General features: G+C 37.8%; 1 protein-coding gene across 2 annotated transcripts in view; it reads left to right on the top strand.

Annotated features, from left to right (window-relative positions):
- Window positions 1-19436, top strand: part of usp8 (ubiquitin specific peptidase 8) — a 46178-nt gene that overhangs the window by 25099 nt on the left and 1643 nt on the right. For both annotated transcript variants that reach the window (XM_061974676.1, XM_061974675.1), the window contains exons 8-18: window positions 2333-2495; window positions 2569-2710; window positions 7840-8018; window positions 8091-8504; window positions 9859-9933; window positions 10003-10271; window positions 13112-13333; window positions 13396-13606; window positions 15751-15987; window positions 16050-16192; window positions 17981-18113. In XM_061974676.1, coding sequence (XP_061830660.1) covers window positions 2333-2495; window positions 2569-2710; window positions 7840-8018; window positions 8091-8504; window positions 9859-9933; window positions 10003-10271; window positions 13112-13333; window positions 13396-13606; window positions 15751-15987; window positions 16050-16192; window positions 17981-18113 — 2188 coding nt within the window. The remainder of the gene's footprint in view (window positions 1-2332; window positions 2496-2568; window positions 2711-7839; window positions 8019-8090; window positions 8505-9858; window positions 9934-10002; window positions 10272-13111; window positions 13334-13395; window positions 13607-15750; window positions 15988-16049; window positions 16193-17980; window positions 18114-19436) is intronic.

Raw genomic sequence — 19436 nt, 5'->3', positions numbered from 1 at the left:
AGTGAATGTAAATTAGAGTATATGTAAATGAGCATCTCACAAAGAGAACATGGTGAGATTTTGAGTGAAAACCTCCTTCCATCAGAAAGGACATTGAAGATGAAACCTGACTTGAGTCTTTCAGCTTGACAATGATCCACACACAACCAAGGACTGGACATGACAATGATCCACACACAACCAAGGACTGGACATGACAATGATCCACACACAACCAAGGACTAGACATGACAATGATCCACACACAACCAAGGACTGGACATGACAATGATCCACACACAACCAAGGACTGGACATGACAATGATCCACACACAACCAAGGACTGGACATGACAATGATCCACACACAACCAAGGACTGGACATGACAATGATCCACACACAACCAAGGACTGGACATGACAATGATCCACACACAACCAAGGACTAGACATGACAATGATCCACACACAACCAAGGACTGGACATGACAATAATCCACACACAACCAAGGACTGGACATGACAATGATCCACACACAACCAAGGACTGGCTTCCTAAGAAGCATTTCTAGGTCCTGGACATCTCAACCCCATAGAAACTCTTTGGACAGCCCCAAATCATCAGTGCTCCAGAGGAGATCTGAATGGAGGAATGATGGAAATGACATCTTTTGAAGTGGGACAACTTGCACTAGTGACTAAATACTTTTTACCCCATGTATGTTTGTCATGTGTCATGTATCTCAGCAATATGTCATGTGTCACATGTCTCAATCATATCTCACATGTGTCACATGTCTCAATCATATCTCACATGTCTCAATCATATCTCACATGTGTGTGTCACATGTCTCAATCATATCTCACATGTGTCATGTCTCAATCATATCTCACATGTGTCACATGTCTCAATCATATCTCACATGTGTCACATGTCTCAATCATATCTCACATGTGTCACATGTCTCAATCATATCTCACATGTCTCAATCATATCTCACATGTGTGTGTCACATGTCTCAATCATATCTCACATGTGTCATGTCTCAATCATATCTCACATGTGTCACATGTCTCAATCATACGTCATGTGTGTCACATGTGACATTGTGGACACTTTAAGGTTTCAAGATGTACTTTGAAGCAATGCTTGACAAAACAACTCATGAAATATACTGTACCGTATTTTCCGCACCATAAGGCGCCCTGGGTTATAAGCCGCGCCTTCAATGAACGGCATATTTCAAAACTTTGTCCACCTATAAGACGCCCCGTGTTATAAGCCGCATCTAACTGCGCTAAAGGAATGTCAAAAAAACAGTCAGATAGGTCAGTCAAACTTTAATAATATATTAAAAACCAGCGTGATGTGGGCGCGCACGGAGTCGTATATCAACATGGACGGAGCTGCGTGAAAAAAGCCACCCGGCCTCTTCGCGTAAACTTACCTTAACCACTCGCTCATCTTTTCTTCATCCATCCCTTCGAGTTAGCTTTTATGATGACGCCGGCTGGAAAGGTCTCTTTTGGCAAGGTCTTCCTTTTGAATATCACCATGGGTGGAAGTTTCTGGCCATTAGCATGGCAAGCTAGAACCACAGTGAAGGATGACTTCTCATTCCCTGTGGTGCGAATATTCACCGTGCGTGCTCCCGTTGTATCCACAGTGCGGTTCACAGGAATATCAAAAGTCAGTGGAACCTCGTCCATGTTGATAATGTTCTCTGGCCGGATCTTTTTTTAGCTATCTTGTTTTTACAATATGCACGGAAAGTAGCCAGCTTTTCTTGAAAGTCTTTAGGCAGTTGCTGTGAAATAGTAGTCCGTATGCGGATGGAGAGATTGCGTCTTTTCATGAACCGGATCCCTGTCGCTTAGTAGGAGCCATTTTGTGGTCTTTGCAGATGTAAACACACAAAGGAAATGAAACGTACGGTAATATCCGCGCGCTTCTTCTTCTTCTACGCGGGCGGGTGGTTGCTTACAGTAGAAGAAGAAGCGCTTCCTGTTCTATGGGGGCGGGTGCTTACCTTGGCGGTTGCTTGCGTAGAAGAAGAAGCACTTCCTCTTCTACGGGGAAAAAAGATGGCGGCTGTTTACCGTAGTTGCGAGACCGAAACTTTATGAAAATGAATCTTAATATTAATCCATATATAAAGCGCACCGGGTTATAAGGCGCACTGTCAGCTTTTGAAAAAATTTGTGGTTTTTAGGTGCGCCTTATAGTGCGGAAAATACGGTAGGTACCGTAGAAAAGAAGAGTATTTATTGTGCCATTTGATTGACATTGTGCATTATGTTTACACTGAAATGTTTGTATGCTACTGAAATGACTGACTTGGACCTGTTCAGAATCACTGTGAATCAGATTGAGGACAAGCTTCCAGAAGATTCCAAAGAAGAATGGAAGAGGCGTGGGTGTGTGGATTATGTAGTCCTGTTAGACTGGTTTAACTCTGTGAGGGATCTTACACTGGGCACCACCTTGCAGAGCCTGAAAGATGCTCTCTACAAGGTATTGTCCCTACAATCTTTCACTTTCACTTACACACTCCTTGACCTCCCACTCCCACTCTCACACTGGCCAGTGGGACAGTGTCACCATCTTGCAAAGTCAACCGCTGGTGTTGGAAGGAGGTTATGAAAACTGGCTTTTGTTCTACCCAATGTACACCACCAACGCCAAAGTCCGCCCTCCCAGACTAAACTACGTCAGCACCCTGCCTCAGCGTGAGTATCACTGCATCATCCTTCACTATCAACTCTTTTCTTTCTCAAGAAGATGACCTTTTACATATGTATGTAGATGATACATCAACAGTATCAATGTAGATGATACATCAACAAGTCATTGATACATATACTGTATGTAGATGATACATGAACATTGGTACATATATGTAGATGATACATGAACATTGGTACATATATGTAGATGATACATGAACATTGGTACATATATGTAGATGATACATGAACATTGATACATATATGTAGATGATATATGAACATTGGTACATATATGTAGATGATACATGAACATTGGTACATATATGTAGATGATATATGAACATTGGTACATATATGTAGATGATACATGAACATTGGTACATATATGTAGATGATACATGAATATTGGTACATATATGTAGATGATACATGAACATTGGTACATATATGTAGATGATACATGAACATTGGTACATATATGTAGATGATACATGAACATTGGTACATATATGTAGATGATACATGAACATTGGTACATATATGTAGATGATATATGAACAGTATCAAGTTATATGTTAATGATACATGAACAGTATCAAGTTATATGTAGATGATACATGAACATTGGTACATATATGTAGATGATACATGAACAGTATCAAGTTATATGTAGATGATACATGAACATTGGTACATATATGTAGATGATACATGAACATTGGTACATATATGTAGATGATACATGAACATTGGTACATATATGTAGATGATATATGAACATTGGTACATATATGTAGATGATATATGAACATTGGTACATATATGTGGATGATACATGAACATTGGTACATATATGTAGATGATACATGAACATTAGTACATATATGTCAATGATACATGAACATTGGTACATATATGTAGATGATACATGAACATTAGTACATATATGTAGATGATACATGAACATTGGTACATATATGTAGATGATACATGAACATTGGTACATATATGTAGATGATACATGAACATTAGTACATATATGTAGATGATATATGAACATTGGTACATATATGTAGATGATATATGAACATTGGTACATATATGTGGATGATACATGAACATTGGTACATATATGTAGATGATACATGAACATTAGTACATATATGTCAATGATACATGAACATTGGTACATATATGTAGATGATACATGAACATTGGTACATATATGTAGATGATACATGAACATTGGTACATATATGTAGATGATACATGAACAGTATCCAGTTATATGTAGATGATACATGAACATTGGTACATATATGTAGATGATATATGAACATTGGTACATATATGTAGATGATATATGAACATTGGTACATATATGTAGATGATACATGAACATTGGTACATATATGTAGATGATATATGAACATTGGTACATATATGTAGGTGATATATGAACATTGGTACATATATGTAGATGATACATGAACATTGGTACATATATGTAGATGATACATGAACAGTATCCAGTTATATGTAGATGATACATGAACATTGGTACATATATGTAGATGATATATGAACATTGGTACATATATGTAGATGATATATGAACATTGGTACATATATGTAGATGATATATGAACATTGGTACATATATGTGGATGATACATGAACATTGGTACATATATGTAGATGATACATGAACAGTATCCAGTTATATGTAGACGATACATGAACATTGGTACATATATGTAGATGATATATGAACATTGGTACATATATGTAGATGATATATGAACATTGGTACATATATGTAGATGATATATGAACATTGGTACATATATGTGGATGATACATGAACATTGGTACATATATGTAGATGATACATGAACAGTATCCAGTTATATGTAGACGATACATGAACATTGGTACATATATGTAGATGATATATGAACATTGGTACATATATGTAGATGATACATGAACATTGGTACATATATGTAGATGATACATGAACAGTATCCAGTTATATGTAGATGATACATGAACATTGGTACATATATGTAGATGATACATGAACATTGGTACATATATGTAGATGATACATGAACATTGTTACATATATGTAGATGATACATGAACATTGGTACATATATGTAGATGATACATGAACATTGGTACATATATGTAGATGATACATGAACATTGTTACATATATGTAGATGATACATGAACATTGGTACATATATGTAGATTATACATGAACAGTATCCAGTTATATGTAGATGATACATGAACATTGGTACATATATGTAGATGATATATGAACATTGGTACATATATGTAGATGATACATGAACATTGGTACATATATGTAGATGATACATGAACAGTATCAAGTTATATGTAGATGATACATGAACATTGTTACATATATGTAGATATATGAACATTGGTACATATATGTAGATGATACATGAACATTGGTACATATATGTAGATGATACATGAACATTGGTACATATATGTAGATGATACATGAACATTGGTACATATATGTAGATGATACATGAACATTGGTACATATATGTAGATGATATATGAACATTGGTACATATATGTAGATGATACATGAACATTGGTACATATATGTAGATGATACATGAACATTGGTACATATATGTAGATGATACATGAACATTGGTACATATATGTAGATGATACATGAATATTGGTACATATATGTAGATGATACATGAACATTGGTACATATATGTAGATGATACATGAACATTGTTACATATATGTAGATGATACATGAACATTGGTACATATATGTAGATGATACATGAACATTGGTACATATATGTAGATGATACATGAACATTGTTACATATATGTAGATGATACATGAATATTGGTACATATATGTAGATGATACATGAACATTGTTACATATATGTAGATGATACATGAACATTGGTACATATATGTAGATGATATATGAACATTGGTACATATATGTGGATGATACATGAACATTGGTACATATATGTAGATGATACATGAACATTGGTACATATATGTAGATGATATATGAACATTGGTACATATATGTAGATGATACATGAACATTGGTACATATATGTAGATGATACATGAACATTGGTACATATATGTAGATGATACATGAACATTGGTACATATATGTAGATGATACATGAACATTGGTACATATATGTAGATGATACATGAACATTGGTACATATATGTAGATGATACATGAACATTGGTACATATATGTAGATGATATATGAACATTGGTACATATATGTAGATGATACATGAACATTGGTACATATATGTAGATGATACATGAATATTGGTACATATATGTAGATGATACATGAACATTGTTACATATATGTAGATGATACATGAACATTGGTACATATATGTAGATGATACATGAACATTGGTACATATATGTAGATGATATATGAACATTGGTACATATATGTAGATGATACATGAACATTGGTACATATATGTAGATGATATATGAACATTGGTACATATATGTAGATGATACATGAACATTGGTACATATATGTAGATGATATATGAACATTGGTACATATATGTAGATGATACATGAACATTGGTACATATATGTAGATGATATATGAACATTGGTACATATATGTAGATGATACATGAACATTGGTACATATATGTAGATGATACATGAACATTGATACATATATGTAGATGATACATGAACATTGATACATATATGTAGATGATACATGAACATTGGTACATATATGTAGATGATATTTAAACATTGGTACATATATGTAGATGATATATGAACATTGGTACATATATGTAGATTATACATGAACATTGGTACATATATGTAGATGATACATGAACAGTATCCAGTTATATGTAGATGATACATGAACATTGGTACATATATGTAGATGATATATGAACATTGGTACATATATGTAAATGATACATGAACATTGGTACATATATGTAGATGATACATGAACATTGGTACATATATGTAGATGATACATGAACATTGGTACATATATGTAGATGATACATGAACATTGGTACATATATGTAGATGATACATGAACATTGGTACATATATGTAGATGATACATGAACATTGATACATATATGTAGATGATATATGAACATTGGTACATATATGTCGATGATACATGAACATTGGTACATATATGTAGATGATACATGAACATTGGTACATATATGTAGATGATACATGAACATTGGTACATATATGTAGATGATACATGAACATTGGTACATATATGTAGATGATATATGAACATTGGTACATATATGTAGATGATACATGAACAGTATCAAGTTATATGTAGATGATACATGAACATTGGTACATATATGTAGATGATATATGAACAGTATCAAGTTATATGTAGATGATACATGAACAGTATCAAGTTATATGTAGATGATACATGAACATTGGTACATATATGTAGATGATACATGAACAGTATCAAGTTATATGTAGATGATACATGAACATTGGTACATATATGTAGATGATACATGAACAGTATCAAGTTATATGTAGATGATACATGAACATTGGTACATATATGTAGATGATATATGAACATTGGTAGATATATGTAGATGATACATGAACATTGGTACATATATGTAGATGATACATGAACATTGATACATATATGTAGATGATACATGAACATTGGTACATATATGTAGATGATATATGAACATTGGTACATATATGTAGATGATACATGAACAGTATCAAGTGATATGTAGATGGTACATGGACAGTATCAAGTGATATGTAGATGGTACATGGACAGTATCAAGTGATATGTAGATGATACATGAACAATATCAAGTGATATGTAGATGGTGCATGAACAATATCAAGTGATATGTAGATGATACATGAAACACCATGTTGAGATGTGAAGTATCTGCCATGTTATTGAGTCAGATGTGAGAGAGTGGACTTCACACATGGTTTTCATGCTCTCTAAGGTTTATTCCCCATTTGTTGATGTTTTGAATAGTAAACTTCAGTTATCCATCCCTTGAGGAACCAAAGCCTCAAGCAGAATCAGAACCTGTAGAACCCCGCACTCCCTTTCTAGAGAATGGAGTTGAAAGCAGCCCAGCAGGATCTCCAGGCAGACCTGCACACACGCTGGATGCAAGTAAGAAAGGAACGTCCAGCCCGTCTATTCCACAGGTATGATTCATATTTACACCCTTTTGTACTTGAGTGTTTTACTGCGCTCATTGCTTCCTTGTCCTGTCCCAGTTTGACCGCAGCACAAAGCCCTCCAGCCGCGTGTTGGACCAGCCTAGAGCAGACAAGGAGTCCAGCAGCATCAGGCCAGGCGTCCCTAACCGCTCAGTCAAACCAGCCTTCAACATTTCTCCATCTGAAGAAGACCAGAGTCACTCTGAGGCGCTGGCCTCCATGGAGAAAGCTCGGCAGGAACAGGAGCTGAAAGACAGGCTGGGAAAGGAAGAAGAGCCTGAGAAGAAACCAAAGGAGGAGGAGGAGGAGGAAGAGAACCCCCATCAAGAGAAAAAGAGGCTGGAGAGACAGAAAGCCGAGGAAGAGGAGGACAAAGACAAGCAGGAGAAAAACAACAAGGACTCTGACACCCCCACAAAGATTATGTCTCTGGACTCACCTGCTCCCAACCTTGTGGTCAGTGAAGTCAAGGTAAGCATTAGTATTGGGCTGCAGGAAGACTCCATGGGTGTGAGAAACATTGTACACAACCTCAGATCAAAGTACAACAGCAGTGACGTTGTGTAACTGCTAAATAAAAACAATGATTTGCAAATCCTTTTCAACTTATATTCAATTGAATAGAGACAACATATTTCATGTTCACACTTACTTTTTTGCAAATATTAGCTCATTTGGAATTTGATGGCTGCAACATGTTTCAAAAAAGCTGGCACAAGTGGCAAAAAAGAGTGAGAAAGTTGAGGAATACTCATCAAAGACTTATGTGGAGCATCCCACAGGTGAACAGGCTAATTGGGAACAGGTGGGTGCCATGATTGGGTATAAAAGCAGCTTCCATGAAATGCTCAGTCATTTACAAACAAGGATGGGGCGAGGGTCACCACTATGTCAACAAATGCCTGAGCAAATTGTTTAAGAACAACATTTCTCAACAAGGAATTTAGGGATTTCACCATCTGCGCTCCGTAATATCATCAAAAGGTTCAGAGAATCTGGAGAAATCACTGCAGGTAAGCAGCAAGGCTGAAAACCAACATTGAATGCCCGTGACCTTCGATCCCTCAGGCGGTACTGCATCAAAAAGCCACATCAGTGTGTAAAGGATATCACCACATGGGCTCAGGAACACTTCAGAAAACCACTGTCAGTAACCACAGGTCTTTTTCATGGACACCCCTGCTTATTTCAGCAAGACAATGCCAAGCCACGTGTTACAACAGCGTGGCTTCATAGTAAAAGAGTGTGGGTACTAGACTGGCCTGCCTGTAGTCCAGACATTGCACATGTGTGAAGGCTAAAATATGAGAAGGGAGACTGTTGAACAAGTTAAGCTGTACATCAAGCAAGAATGGGAAAGAATTCCACTTCAAAAATGTGTCTCCTCAGTTCCCAAACCTTTACTGAGTGTTGTTAAAAGGAAAGGCCATGTTACACACTGGTAAAAATTATTTTTTTGCAATGTGTTGCTGCCATTAAATTCTAAGTTCATGATTATTTGCAAAAAATAACAAAGTTTCTCTTAGTGTGAACGTGAAATATATTGTCTTTGCAGTCAAATGAATATAAGTTGAAAAGGATTTTGTTGTATTCTCTTTTTATTCACCATTTACACAACTTCACTGCTTTTGTACATCATGTCATTTGAAAGACATTCATTCAACAACTCCACATCTCAATACAAAGTGTTCCACCATCATCTTGTCACGAACACAAGTTCTTTATGGGGAATGACACAAGAAGTTATGATAAAAAGATAAGCAGAGGCATTGTATGCTCTACAAATATTGGTCAAAGAAAAAGACTCAGCATGTTTCTTCCCCAGAGAGAGCCACTGACGAGGGCAAGAAGTGAAGAAATGGGAAGAAGCGTGCCAGGCCTGCCAGATGGTTGGATGAAGGTGACACCAAATTACATTTGATCTGGTTTCTTTCTAAGTGCTTTACTATCTATGTCTCTCCTCATGTAGTTCCTTGACACCGTTACCGGAACCTTCCGATACTACCATTCTCCAACCAACCGCGTCCACATGTACCCGCCTGAGGTCACTCTTCCCACGCCACCGGCCGTGGAGCAGAGACCTCCGCGAGCACCTTCCAGTGTGGAGAAGGAGCAGGAGCGGGAACAGTCCAAGTTAAAGCGGTCCTACTCTTCTCCAGACATCAGCCAGGACCTGAGAGAGGAGGTCCAGAAGAAGACTCCTGCTGCCACCATACCCACAATCAACAGAGAAACCAAGTAAGGTTGTTTTCCACTACAATCAAGTGTTGACAATAGTACAAACACTTGTTGACAATAGTACATTCAGTTGTTAACAATATTATAATCAATTATCCACAACAAATGATGACAAAACGACAGTACAATCTGTTGTTGACAATAGTACAATCAGTTGTTGGCAATAGTACAATCAATTGTTGACAATAGTACAAATTAATTTTGACAGTAGTAAAAGCAAATGTTGACAATAATACAATCAGTTAACAATAGTACAATCAGCAGTTGACAATGGTCCAATCAAATGACAATACAATCACATGTTGACAATAGTACAAACAGTTGACAATAGTACAATTAAATCTTTGCAATACAATCACATGTTGACAATAGTACAAACAGTTGACAATAGTACAATCACATGTTGACAATAGTACATTCAGTTGTTGACAATATTATAATCAATTATCCACAATTGTACAATCACGTATTGACAGTAGTACAATCAGTTGTTGACAAAAGTAGAATCAATAGTACAATCAAATCAAATGTTGACAATAGTACAGTCAGTTTGTAACTATGGTACAATCAATTGTTGACAATAGCACAATCAAATGTTGACAATACACTTCAAATGTTGTATAATACAATCAAATGTTGACAGTAGTACAATCAAATGTTAATAGTAGTATAATCAATTGACAATACAATCACATGTTGACAATAGTACAAACAGTTTACAATAGTACAATTAAATGTTGACAATAGTACAATCACATGTTGACAATAGTACAATCACATGTTGACAATACACATCAAATGTCGACAATAGTCCTATCAATTGTTGACAGTGGGTTAGGGGTTAAGAAACTTCATTCATGTTGGAGTGTATTTGATTTAAATGGCATAGTTCCTGCAGTGGAAAAGGCCTGATGTTTTTCCTTGTTATATCTTTTCTTGTTATTTCTTCAGACTGTCGAGTGCTAAAGTTTATTGTAATTGTTGTCATTTCATCTATTGCAATTGTTTCTTGTTATTTCTTCAGACTGTCCAGTACTAAAGTTTATTGTAATTGTGGTCATTTCTTTTATTGTAATTGTTTCTTGTTATTTCTTCAGACTGTCCAGTGCTAAAGTTTATTGTACAGTAATTGTGGTAATTTCTTCTATTGTAATTGTTTCTTGTTATTTCTTCAGACTGTCCAGTGCTAAAGTTAATTGTAATTGTTGTCATTTCTTCTATTGTAATTGTTTCTTGTTATTTCTTCAGACTGTCCAGTGCTAAAGTTAATTGTAATTGTTGTCATTTCTTCTATTGTAATTGTTTCTTGTTATTTCTTCAGACTGTCGAGTGCTAAAGTTTATTGTAATTGTGGTCATTTCTTCTATTGTAATTGTTTCTTGTTATTTCTTCAGACTGTCCAGTGTTAAAGTTAATTGTAATTGTTGTAATTTTTTCTATTGTAATTGTTTCTTGTTATTTCTTCAGACTGTCCAGTGCTAAAGTTTATTGTACAGTAATTGTGGTCATTTCTTCTATTGTAATTGTTTCTTGTTATTTCTTCAGACTGTCCAGTGCTAAAGTTAATTGTAATTGTTGTCATTTCTTCTATTGTAATTGTTTCTTGTTATTTCTTCAGACTGTCGAGTGCTAAAGTTTATTGTAATTGTGGTCATTTCTTCTATTGTAATTGTTTCTTGTTATTTCTTCAGACTGTCGAGTGCTAAAGTTTATTGTAATTGTGGTCATTTCTTCTATTGTAATTGTTTCTTGTTATTTCTTCAGACTGTCCAGTGCTAAAGTTTATTGTAATTGTGGTCATTTATTCTATTGTAATTGTTTCTTGTTATTTCTTCAGACTGTCCAGTGCTAAAGTTTATTGTACAGTAATTGTGGTCATTTCTTCTATTGTAATTGTTTCTTGTTATTTCTTCAGACTGTCGAGTGCTAAAGTTTATTGTAATTGTGGTCATTTCTTCTATTGTAATTGTTTCTTGTTATTTCTTCAGACTGTCCAGTGCTAAAGTTTATTGTACAGTAATTGTGGTCATTTCTTCTATTGTAATTGTGGTCATTTCTTCTATTGTAATTGTTTCTTGTTATTTCTTCAGACTGTCCAGTGCTAAAGTTTATTGTAATTGTGGTCATTTATTCTATTGTAATTGTTTCTTGTTATTTCTTCAGACTGTCCAGTGCTAAAGTTTATTGTACAGTAATTGTGGTCATTTCTTCTATTGTAATTGTTTCTTGTTATTTCTTCAGACTGTCGAGTGCTAAAGTTTATTGTAATTGTGGTCATTTCTTCTATTGTAATTGTTTCTTGTTATTTCTTCAGACTGTCCAGTGCTAAAGTTTATTGTACAGTAATTGTGGTCATTTCTTCTATTGTAATTGTTTCTTGTTATTTCTTCAGACTGTCCAGTGCTAAAGTTTATTGTAATTGTGGTCATTTCTTCTATTGTAATTGTTTCTTGTTATTTCTTCAGACTGTCCAGTGCTAAAGTTTATTGTACAGTAATTGTGGTCATTTCTTGTATTGTAATTGTTTCTTGTTATTTCTTCAGACTGTCCAGTGCTAAAGTTAATTGTAATTGTTGTCATTTCTTCTATTGTAATTGTTTCTTGTTATTTCTTCAGACTGTCGAGTGCTAAAGTTTATTGTAATTGTGGTCATTTCTTTTATTGTAATTGTTTCTTGTTATCTCTTCAGACTGTCCAGTGCTAAAGTTTATTGTCATTGTTTCTTGTCATTTCTTCTATTGTAATTGTTTCTTGTCATTTCTTCTATTGTAATTGTTTCTTGTTATTTCTTCAGACTGTCCAGTGCTAAAGTTTGTCATATGTTATTGTTATTTCCTCAGACCGCCAAGTGCTAAAGTTTATTCTAAAGTGGAGCTGGCACGTCCATCAGCTTCCAAAATCCGCAGCTTGAATCCAACATTTGGAGGCCTGGGTTCTAGTTTGACTGGCCTTCGCAACCTTGGCAACACCTGTTACATGAACTCCATCTTGCAGTGTTTATGTAACACTCCAGCCATGGCGGAGTACTTCAACAACAATTATTACCTGCAAGACATCAACAGGTGAGCACAATGAAGACCAAGAATAGGCAGCCTTCTTGGAGCTAATCAGCCTGTTTGTTTAGGTTTAACATTCTTGGCCATAAAGGGGAAGTGGCGGAGGAGTTTGGTGTCATCATGAAGGCGCTGTGGGCTGGTCTGTACAAGTGCATCAGTCCTCGGGACTTTAAGACCACCATAGGCAAGATCAATGACCAGTTTGCTGGCTACGAACAGCAGGACTCTCAGGAGCTCCTTCTCTTTCTCATGGATGGTCTCCACGAGGACCTCAACAAGGTACCTGTCCACCTTTTAGTCCAAACTATTATCACCTCTTTTCTCATGGATGGTCTCCACGAGGACCTCAACAAGGTACATGTCCACCTTTTAGTCCAAACTATTATCACCTCTTTTCTCATGGATGGTCTCCACGAGGACCTCAACAAGGTACATGTCCACCTTGTAGTCCAAACTATTATCTTTCACTGGCTTTCATTTTCATGGCAAATGACAGCGTGAGTACATTGTATACATGTACAGGTGTGTCTACATTGTATATGTGTACAGGTGTGTTCTAGTAGACCCATCATCCACTTGAGTACATTGTATATGTGTACAGGTGTGCTCTAGTAGACCCATCATCCACTTGAGTACATTGTATATGTGTACAGGTGTGCTCTAGTAGACCCATCATCCACTTGAGTACATTGTATATGTGTACAGGTGTGTTCTATCTAGTAGACCCATCATCCACTTGAGTACATTGTATATGTGTACAGGTGTGTTCTAGTAGACCCATCATCCACTTGAGTACATTGTATATGTGTACAGGTGTGTTCTAGTAGACCCATCATCCACTTGAGTACATTGTATATGTGTACAGGTGTGTTCTTGTAGACCCATCATCCACTTGAGTACATTGTATATGTGTACAGGTGTGTTCTAGTAGACCCATCATCCACTTGAGTACATTGTATATGTGTACAGGTGTGTTCTAGTAGACCCATCATCCACTTGAGTACATTGTATATGTGTACAGGTGTCTTCCACTTGAGTACATTGTATATGTGTACAGGTGTGTTCTTGTAGACCCATCATCTACTTGAGTACATTGTACACACTATGTTAATGTTTACTCTCACACACTGTTAGTTTACTCTCACACACTGTTAGTGTTTACTCTCACACACTAGGTTAATGTTTACTCACATACAGTGTTAGTGTTTACTCTCACACACTGTTAGTGTTTACTCTCACACACTATGTTAGTGTTTACTCTCACACACACTGTTAGTGTTTACTCTCACACACTGTTAGTGTTTACTCTCACACACTGTTAGTGTTTACTCTCACACACTATGATAGTGTTTACTCTCACACACACTATGTTAGTGTTTACTCTCACACACACTATGTTAGTGTTTACTCTCACACACTATGTTAGTATTTACTCTCACACACTATGTTAGTGTTTACTCTCACACGCTATGTTAGTGTTTACTCACATACACTATGTTACTGTTTACTCACACACACTATGTTAGTGTTTACTCTCACACACTGTTAGGGTTTACTCTCACACACTATGTTAGTGTTTACTCTCACACACTGTTAATGTTTACTCACACACAGTGTTAGTGTTTACTCTCACACACTGTTAGTGTTTACTCTCACACACTATATTAGTGTTTACTCACACACTATGTTAGTGTTTACTCTCACACACTGTTAGTGTTTACTCTCACACACACTATGTTAGTGTTTACTCTCACACACTATGTTAGTGTTTACTCTCACACACACTATGTTAGTGTTTACTCTCACACACACTGTTAGTGTTTACTCTCACACACACTATGTTAGTGTTTACTCTCACACACACTATGTTAGTGTTTACTCACACACACTATGTTAGTGTTTACTCTCACACACTGTTAGTGTTTACTCTCACACACACTATGTTAGTGTTTACTCACACACACTATGTTAGTGTTTACTCTCACACACTGTTAGTGTTTACTCTCACACACACTATGTTAGTGTTTACTCACACACTATGTTAGTGTTTACTCTCACACACTGTTAGTGTTTACTCTCACACACACTATGTTAGTGTTTACTCACACACACTATGTTAGTGTTTACTCTCACACACTGTTAGTGTTTACTCTCACACACACTATGTTACTGTTTACTCACACGCTATGTTAGTGTTTACTCACACACACACTGTTAGTGTTTACTCACACACTATGTTAGTGTTTACTCTCACACACTGTTATTGTTTACTCTCACACACTGTTAATGTTTACTCACACACAGTGTTAGTGTTTACTCTCACACACTGTTCGTGTTTACTCTCACACACACTGTTAGTTTTTACTCTCACACACTATGTTAGTGTTTACTCACACACTGTGTCTGCTTGTGTGTGTGGTCAGACGGACAACAGGAAGCGGTACAAGGAGGAGGAGAACGACCACCTGGACGATGAGAAGGCAGCAGACCTGGCCTGGAACAAACACAAGCTGCTGAACGAGTCCATCATTGTTGCTCTCTTCCAGGGCCAGTTCAAGTCCACGGTACAGTGTCAGACCTGCCAGCGCAAGTCTCGCACCTTTGAGACCTTCATGTACCTTTCCTTGTCTCTGGCCTCCAGCAGCAAGTGCTCCCTGCAGGTATGTCACCACACCTGTCTACATGTTGATCAAACATTGAGAAGCTGCTCTCTGCATCCCAGGATTGTCTGAAGATGTTCTCCAAGGAGGAGCGGCTGACCGATAACAACAAAGTCTTCTGTCGACACTGCAAAGCTCATAGAGATTCCACCAAGAAACTGGAGATCTGGAAGGTTCCTCCAATTCTCTTGGTGCACCTGAAGCGGTTTGTACCTCCTGCTACTTACAACAAGTACTGTGGTACCTCAACTTACTGCTACTTACAACAAGTACTGTGGTACCACAACTTCCCGGTACTCACAAAAAGTACTGTGGTACCTCAACTTCCTGGTACTGAAAAAAAGGACTGTGCTACCTCAATTTACTGGCACCGTTGGTTCTGGTACTGACAACAAGTACTGTAGTACCATAAAGAATAAACAAACATGTGCAAGGGATCATTCATTTGCAATTACAATAGTGCAACATCATTACAAACAAGTTTGTTGCGTTTGAAAGGGTTACTTGCATTATTATTTTTAGGATTACATGAGTGTTTAATTTGGCCATGACGTTTATCAGCAATGATTTGTTGGAATATATTATTAGGGACCGAATCCCTTTGGGACAGAGGACCCTATTGAATTTCTAGCGTTTTATTATTATACCGCCGCCTCTTTGAGCTGTAATTTGACCCCCTCAACATGCTTCAAAACTCACCAATTTGGACACACACATCAGGACTGGTGAAAATTGCGATCGAATCAAAAAACCAAACTCCAAATTGCGCTCTAGCGCCCCCTCGGAAGAAAACACAGACAAAACTGCCTCTAACTCCCAATATGAATGTTGTAGAGACATGAAACAAAAACCACTATGTAGGTCTCACTTAGACCTATATTTCATATATTGACAACCCCCAGCAAAAATCAACAGGAAGTTTGCAATTCCCCCTTCAAAACAAAAGTTGTGTAAAAACAGTCACCTTTTTTCAAACATTATCTCCTCTGAGCGCGTTTGTCGTGTCGGCGTCAAATTAGCACAGGAGAGAGATTGAACCCTTCTGATTAAAAGTTGATGAAAGAGTTTTAATTACTGCTCCAGTTTGGATTTTATGAGCCCTCAAAGTCGGTCCCATCCATCGCTGCTTGCAGCTTTAATTATTATTATTATTATTATTAGGTTTACATTACTGTTTAATTTGGTCATGTTGTTTAGCGGCAGTGATTTGTTCTAATCTTTATAACCGGCAAAAGGTGTTTTTGGCCAAGGTTTAACCTGCCTGGTTCAGTTTTTGCTTCTGGTCAGCCAGAGAGTAGAACCTGGGTCCTTCGGATGAGCGTGCAGCGTGCTAGCTACCGAGCTAAAAGGCTGAGCTGATCATTCGGTATCCAGCACTGCTCTTAAGGCTGTCAGGGAGTGAGGTCTACCAAAGTACACTAGCACACAGGCCCAACAATTGATGGAAAAAAACATGAATATTCACAATTGATATTTAAATGATACAGTCTGGTGAATGACAGGTAGAACCTTTTAATTGGCTAACTGCGGCTGATGAACAGAATGCTACATCCTATGGACTTTGTCAATACAATTAATTTGGCCATACAGACAGTATGACAAGTATCTGCAGTAGGTACCTAGTAGTACATTTATAGTGCCAGTCATTAGCAGAAACCCTACAAATGTGTCAACTATCTTGACACTGAAATGAGCATCAATTGTACAAACTATCTGTTGTCCCACAATGGTTAAGTACTTCAAACACATCTACTGGTTATTGATGGGATGTAGAATACACAAATATTACTCTTTCAAACACATCTACTGGTTATTGATGGGATGTAGACTACACAAATATTACTCTTTCAAACACATCTACTGGTTATTGATGGAATGTAGAATACACAAATATTACTTCAACCAGCAGGGAACATGTTAACTGGTGAGTAAACTTGATATTCATGTTTCATCATTATGCAGGCAGCTGTAAACTTTGCTGCCGTTCTTGTAGATTCTCCTACGAAGGTCGATGGAAGCAGAAGCTGCAGACCTCTGTGGATTTTCCTTTGGACTATCTGGACCTTTCACACTACGTCATTGGACCCAAACACAACCTGAAGAAATATAACCTCTTTGGCGTGTCTGTAAGTATCAAACCATGTATACAGTATGTGTGTTTGTATATATACACATACATACTGTATACTGTATATATGTATATGTATGTATGTATATTATGTATCTATATGTAAATGTGTATATGTATTAGAGATGCGCGGTTTGCGGGCACAACCGCGGAGTCCGCGGATTATCCGCGGATCGGGCGGATGAAATTTAAAAAAATTAGATTTTATCCGCGGGTCGGGTCGGGTCGGGTCGGGCGGTTGAAATAAAAAAAAATTAGATTTTAAATAGATTCAGGCGGGTGGCAGTTAAACCAATTCGGAAATATATATACATAGTTAAATGTTGTTACCCACTTACGAAAAACGAGCAGGCACCTGCTGCATATGCCACAACAGAAGAAAAAAAAAAAAAGAGATGGACACTTTTACGGAGCGGAGAAGGCCCCCGACGCCTTGCCGGGGTCCGGGACCGAGGCCCCTTCCCCCGAGAGGGCCCCACCGAAAGCCGTAGCTGAGGCGATCCGCGAGAAGGGCCCGACGCACGTCCAGGGTCACCACCGCGCCCACCGCACCGACACCCCGCCTCGTCCGCCTTCGCCGCGGCCGGCGTCACGCGCATCAGGTAAGCAGCTTACCTGCCCGCCACCCCCGTGGCCGGGGGCTCGTAACAGGGGTCACTCCGCGCGCTCCGCCCGCGCGGCTTACCTGCCCGCCACCCCTGTTGCCGGGGGCGCGTAACAGGGGTCACTCCGCGCGCAGTGCGCTCACGAAAGGGTTGGGGCTCACCCTGGTTGATATAGACAGCAGGACGGTGGCCATGGAAGTCGGAACCCGCTAAGGAGTGTGTAACAACCCACCTGCCGAATCAACTAGCCCTGAAAATGGATGGCGCTGGAGCGTCGGGCCCATACCCGGCCGTCGCCGGCAGCGAGACGCGCTTGGAGGTGCGCTCAGCGCGGCTCCCATATGATTGCGCACTGGTGTGCGTCTGGGTCGTGACAGCGTGGCACGCGAATGTCTGTGCTGCATTGGATCAGTCTCCTTTCTTTAACAGGCAAAAGCTTTATAACCTCACTAATGCCTTGCATCGTCTATATTAGATATATACCGTATTTTCCGCACCATAAGGCGCCCTGGGTTATAAGCCGCGCCTTCAATGAACGGCATATTTCAAAACTTTGTCCACCTATAAGCCGCCCCGTGTTGTAAGCCGCATCTAACTGCGCTAAAGGAATGTCAAAAAAACAGTCAGATAGGTCAGTCAAACTTTAATAATATATTAAAAACCAGCGTTCTAACAACTCTGTTCACTCCCAAAATGTACGCAAATGTGCAATCACA

Source organism: Nerophis lumbriciformis, linkage group LG15 (genome assembly GCF_033978685.3).
Source record: "Nerophis lumbriciformis linkage group LG15, RoL_Nlum_v2.1, whole genome shotgun sequence".
Taxonomy (NCBI): domain Eukaryota; kingdom Metazoa; phylum Chordata; class Actinopteri; order Syngnathiformes; family Syngnathidae; genus Nerophis; species Nerophis lumbriciformis.
Note: the sequence above shows the minus strand (reverse complement) of the source record. Positions and strands in the feature narration are given on the sequence as shown.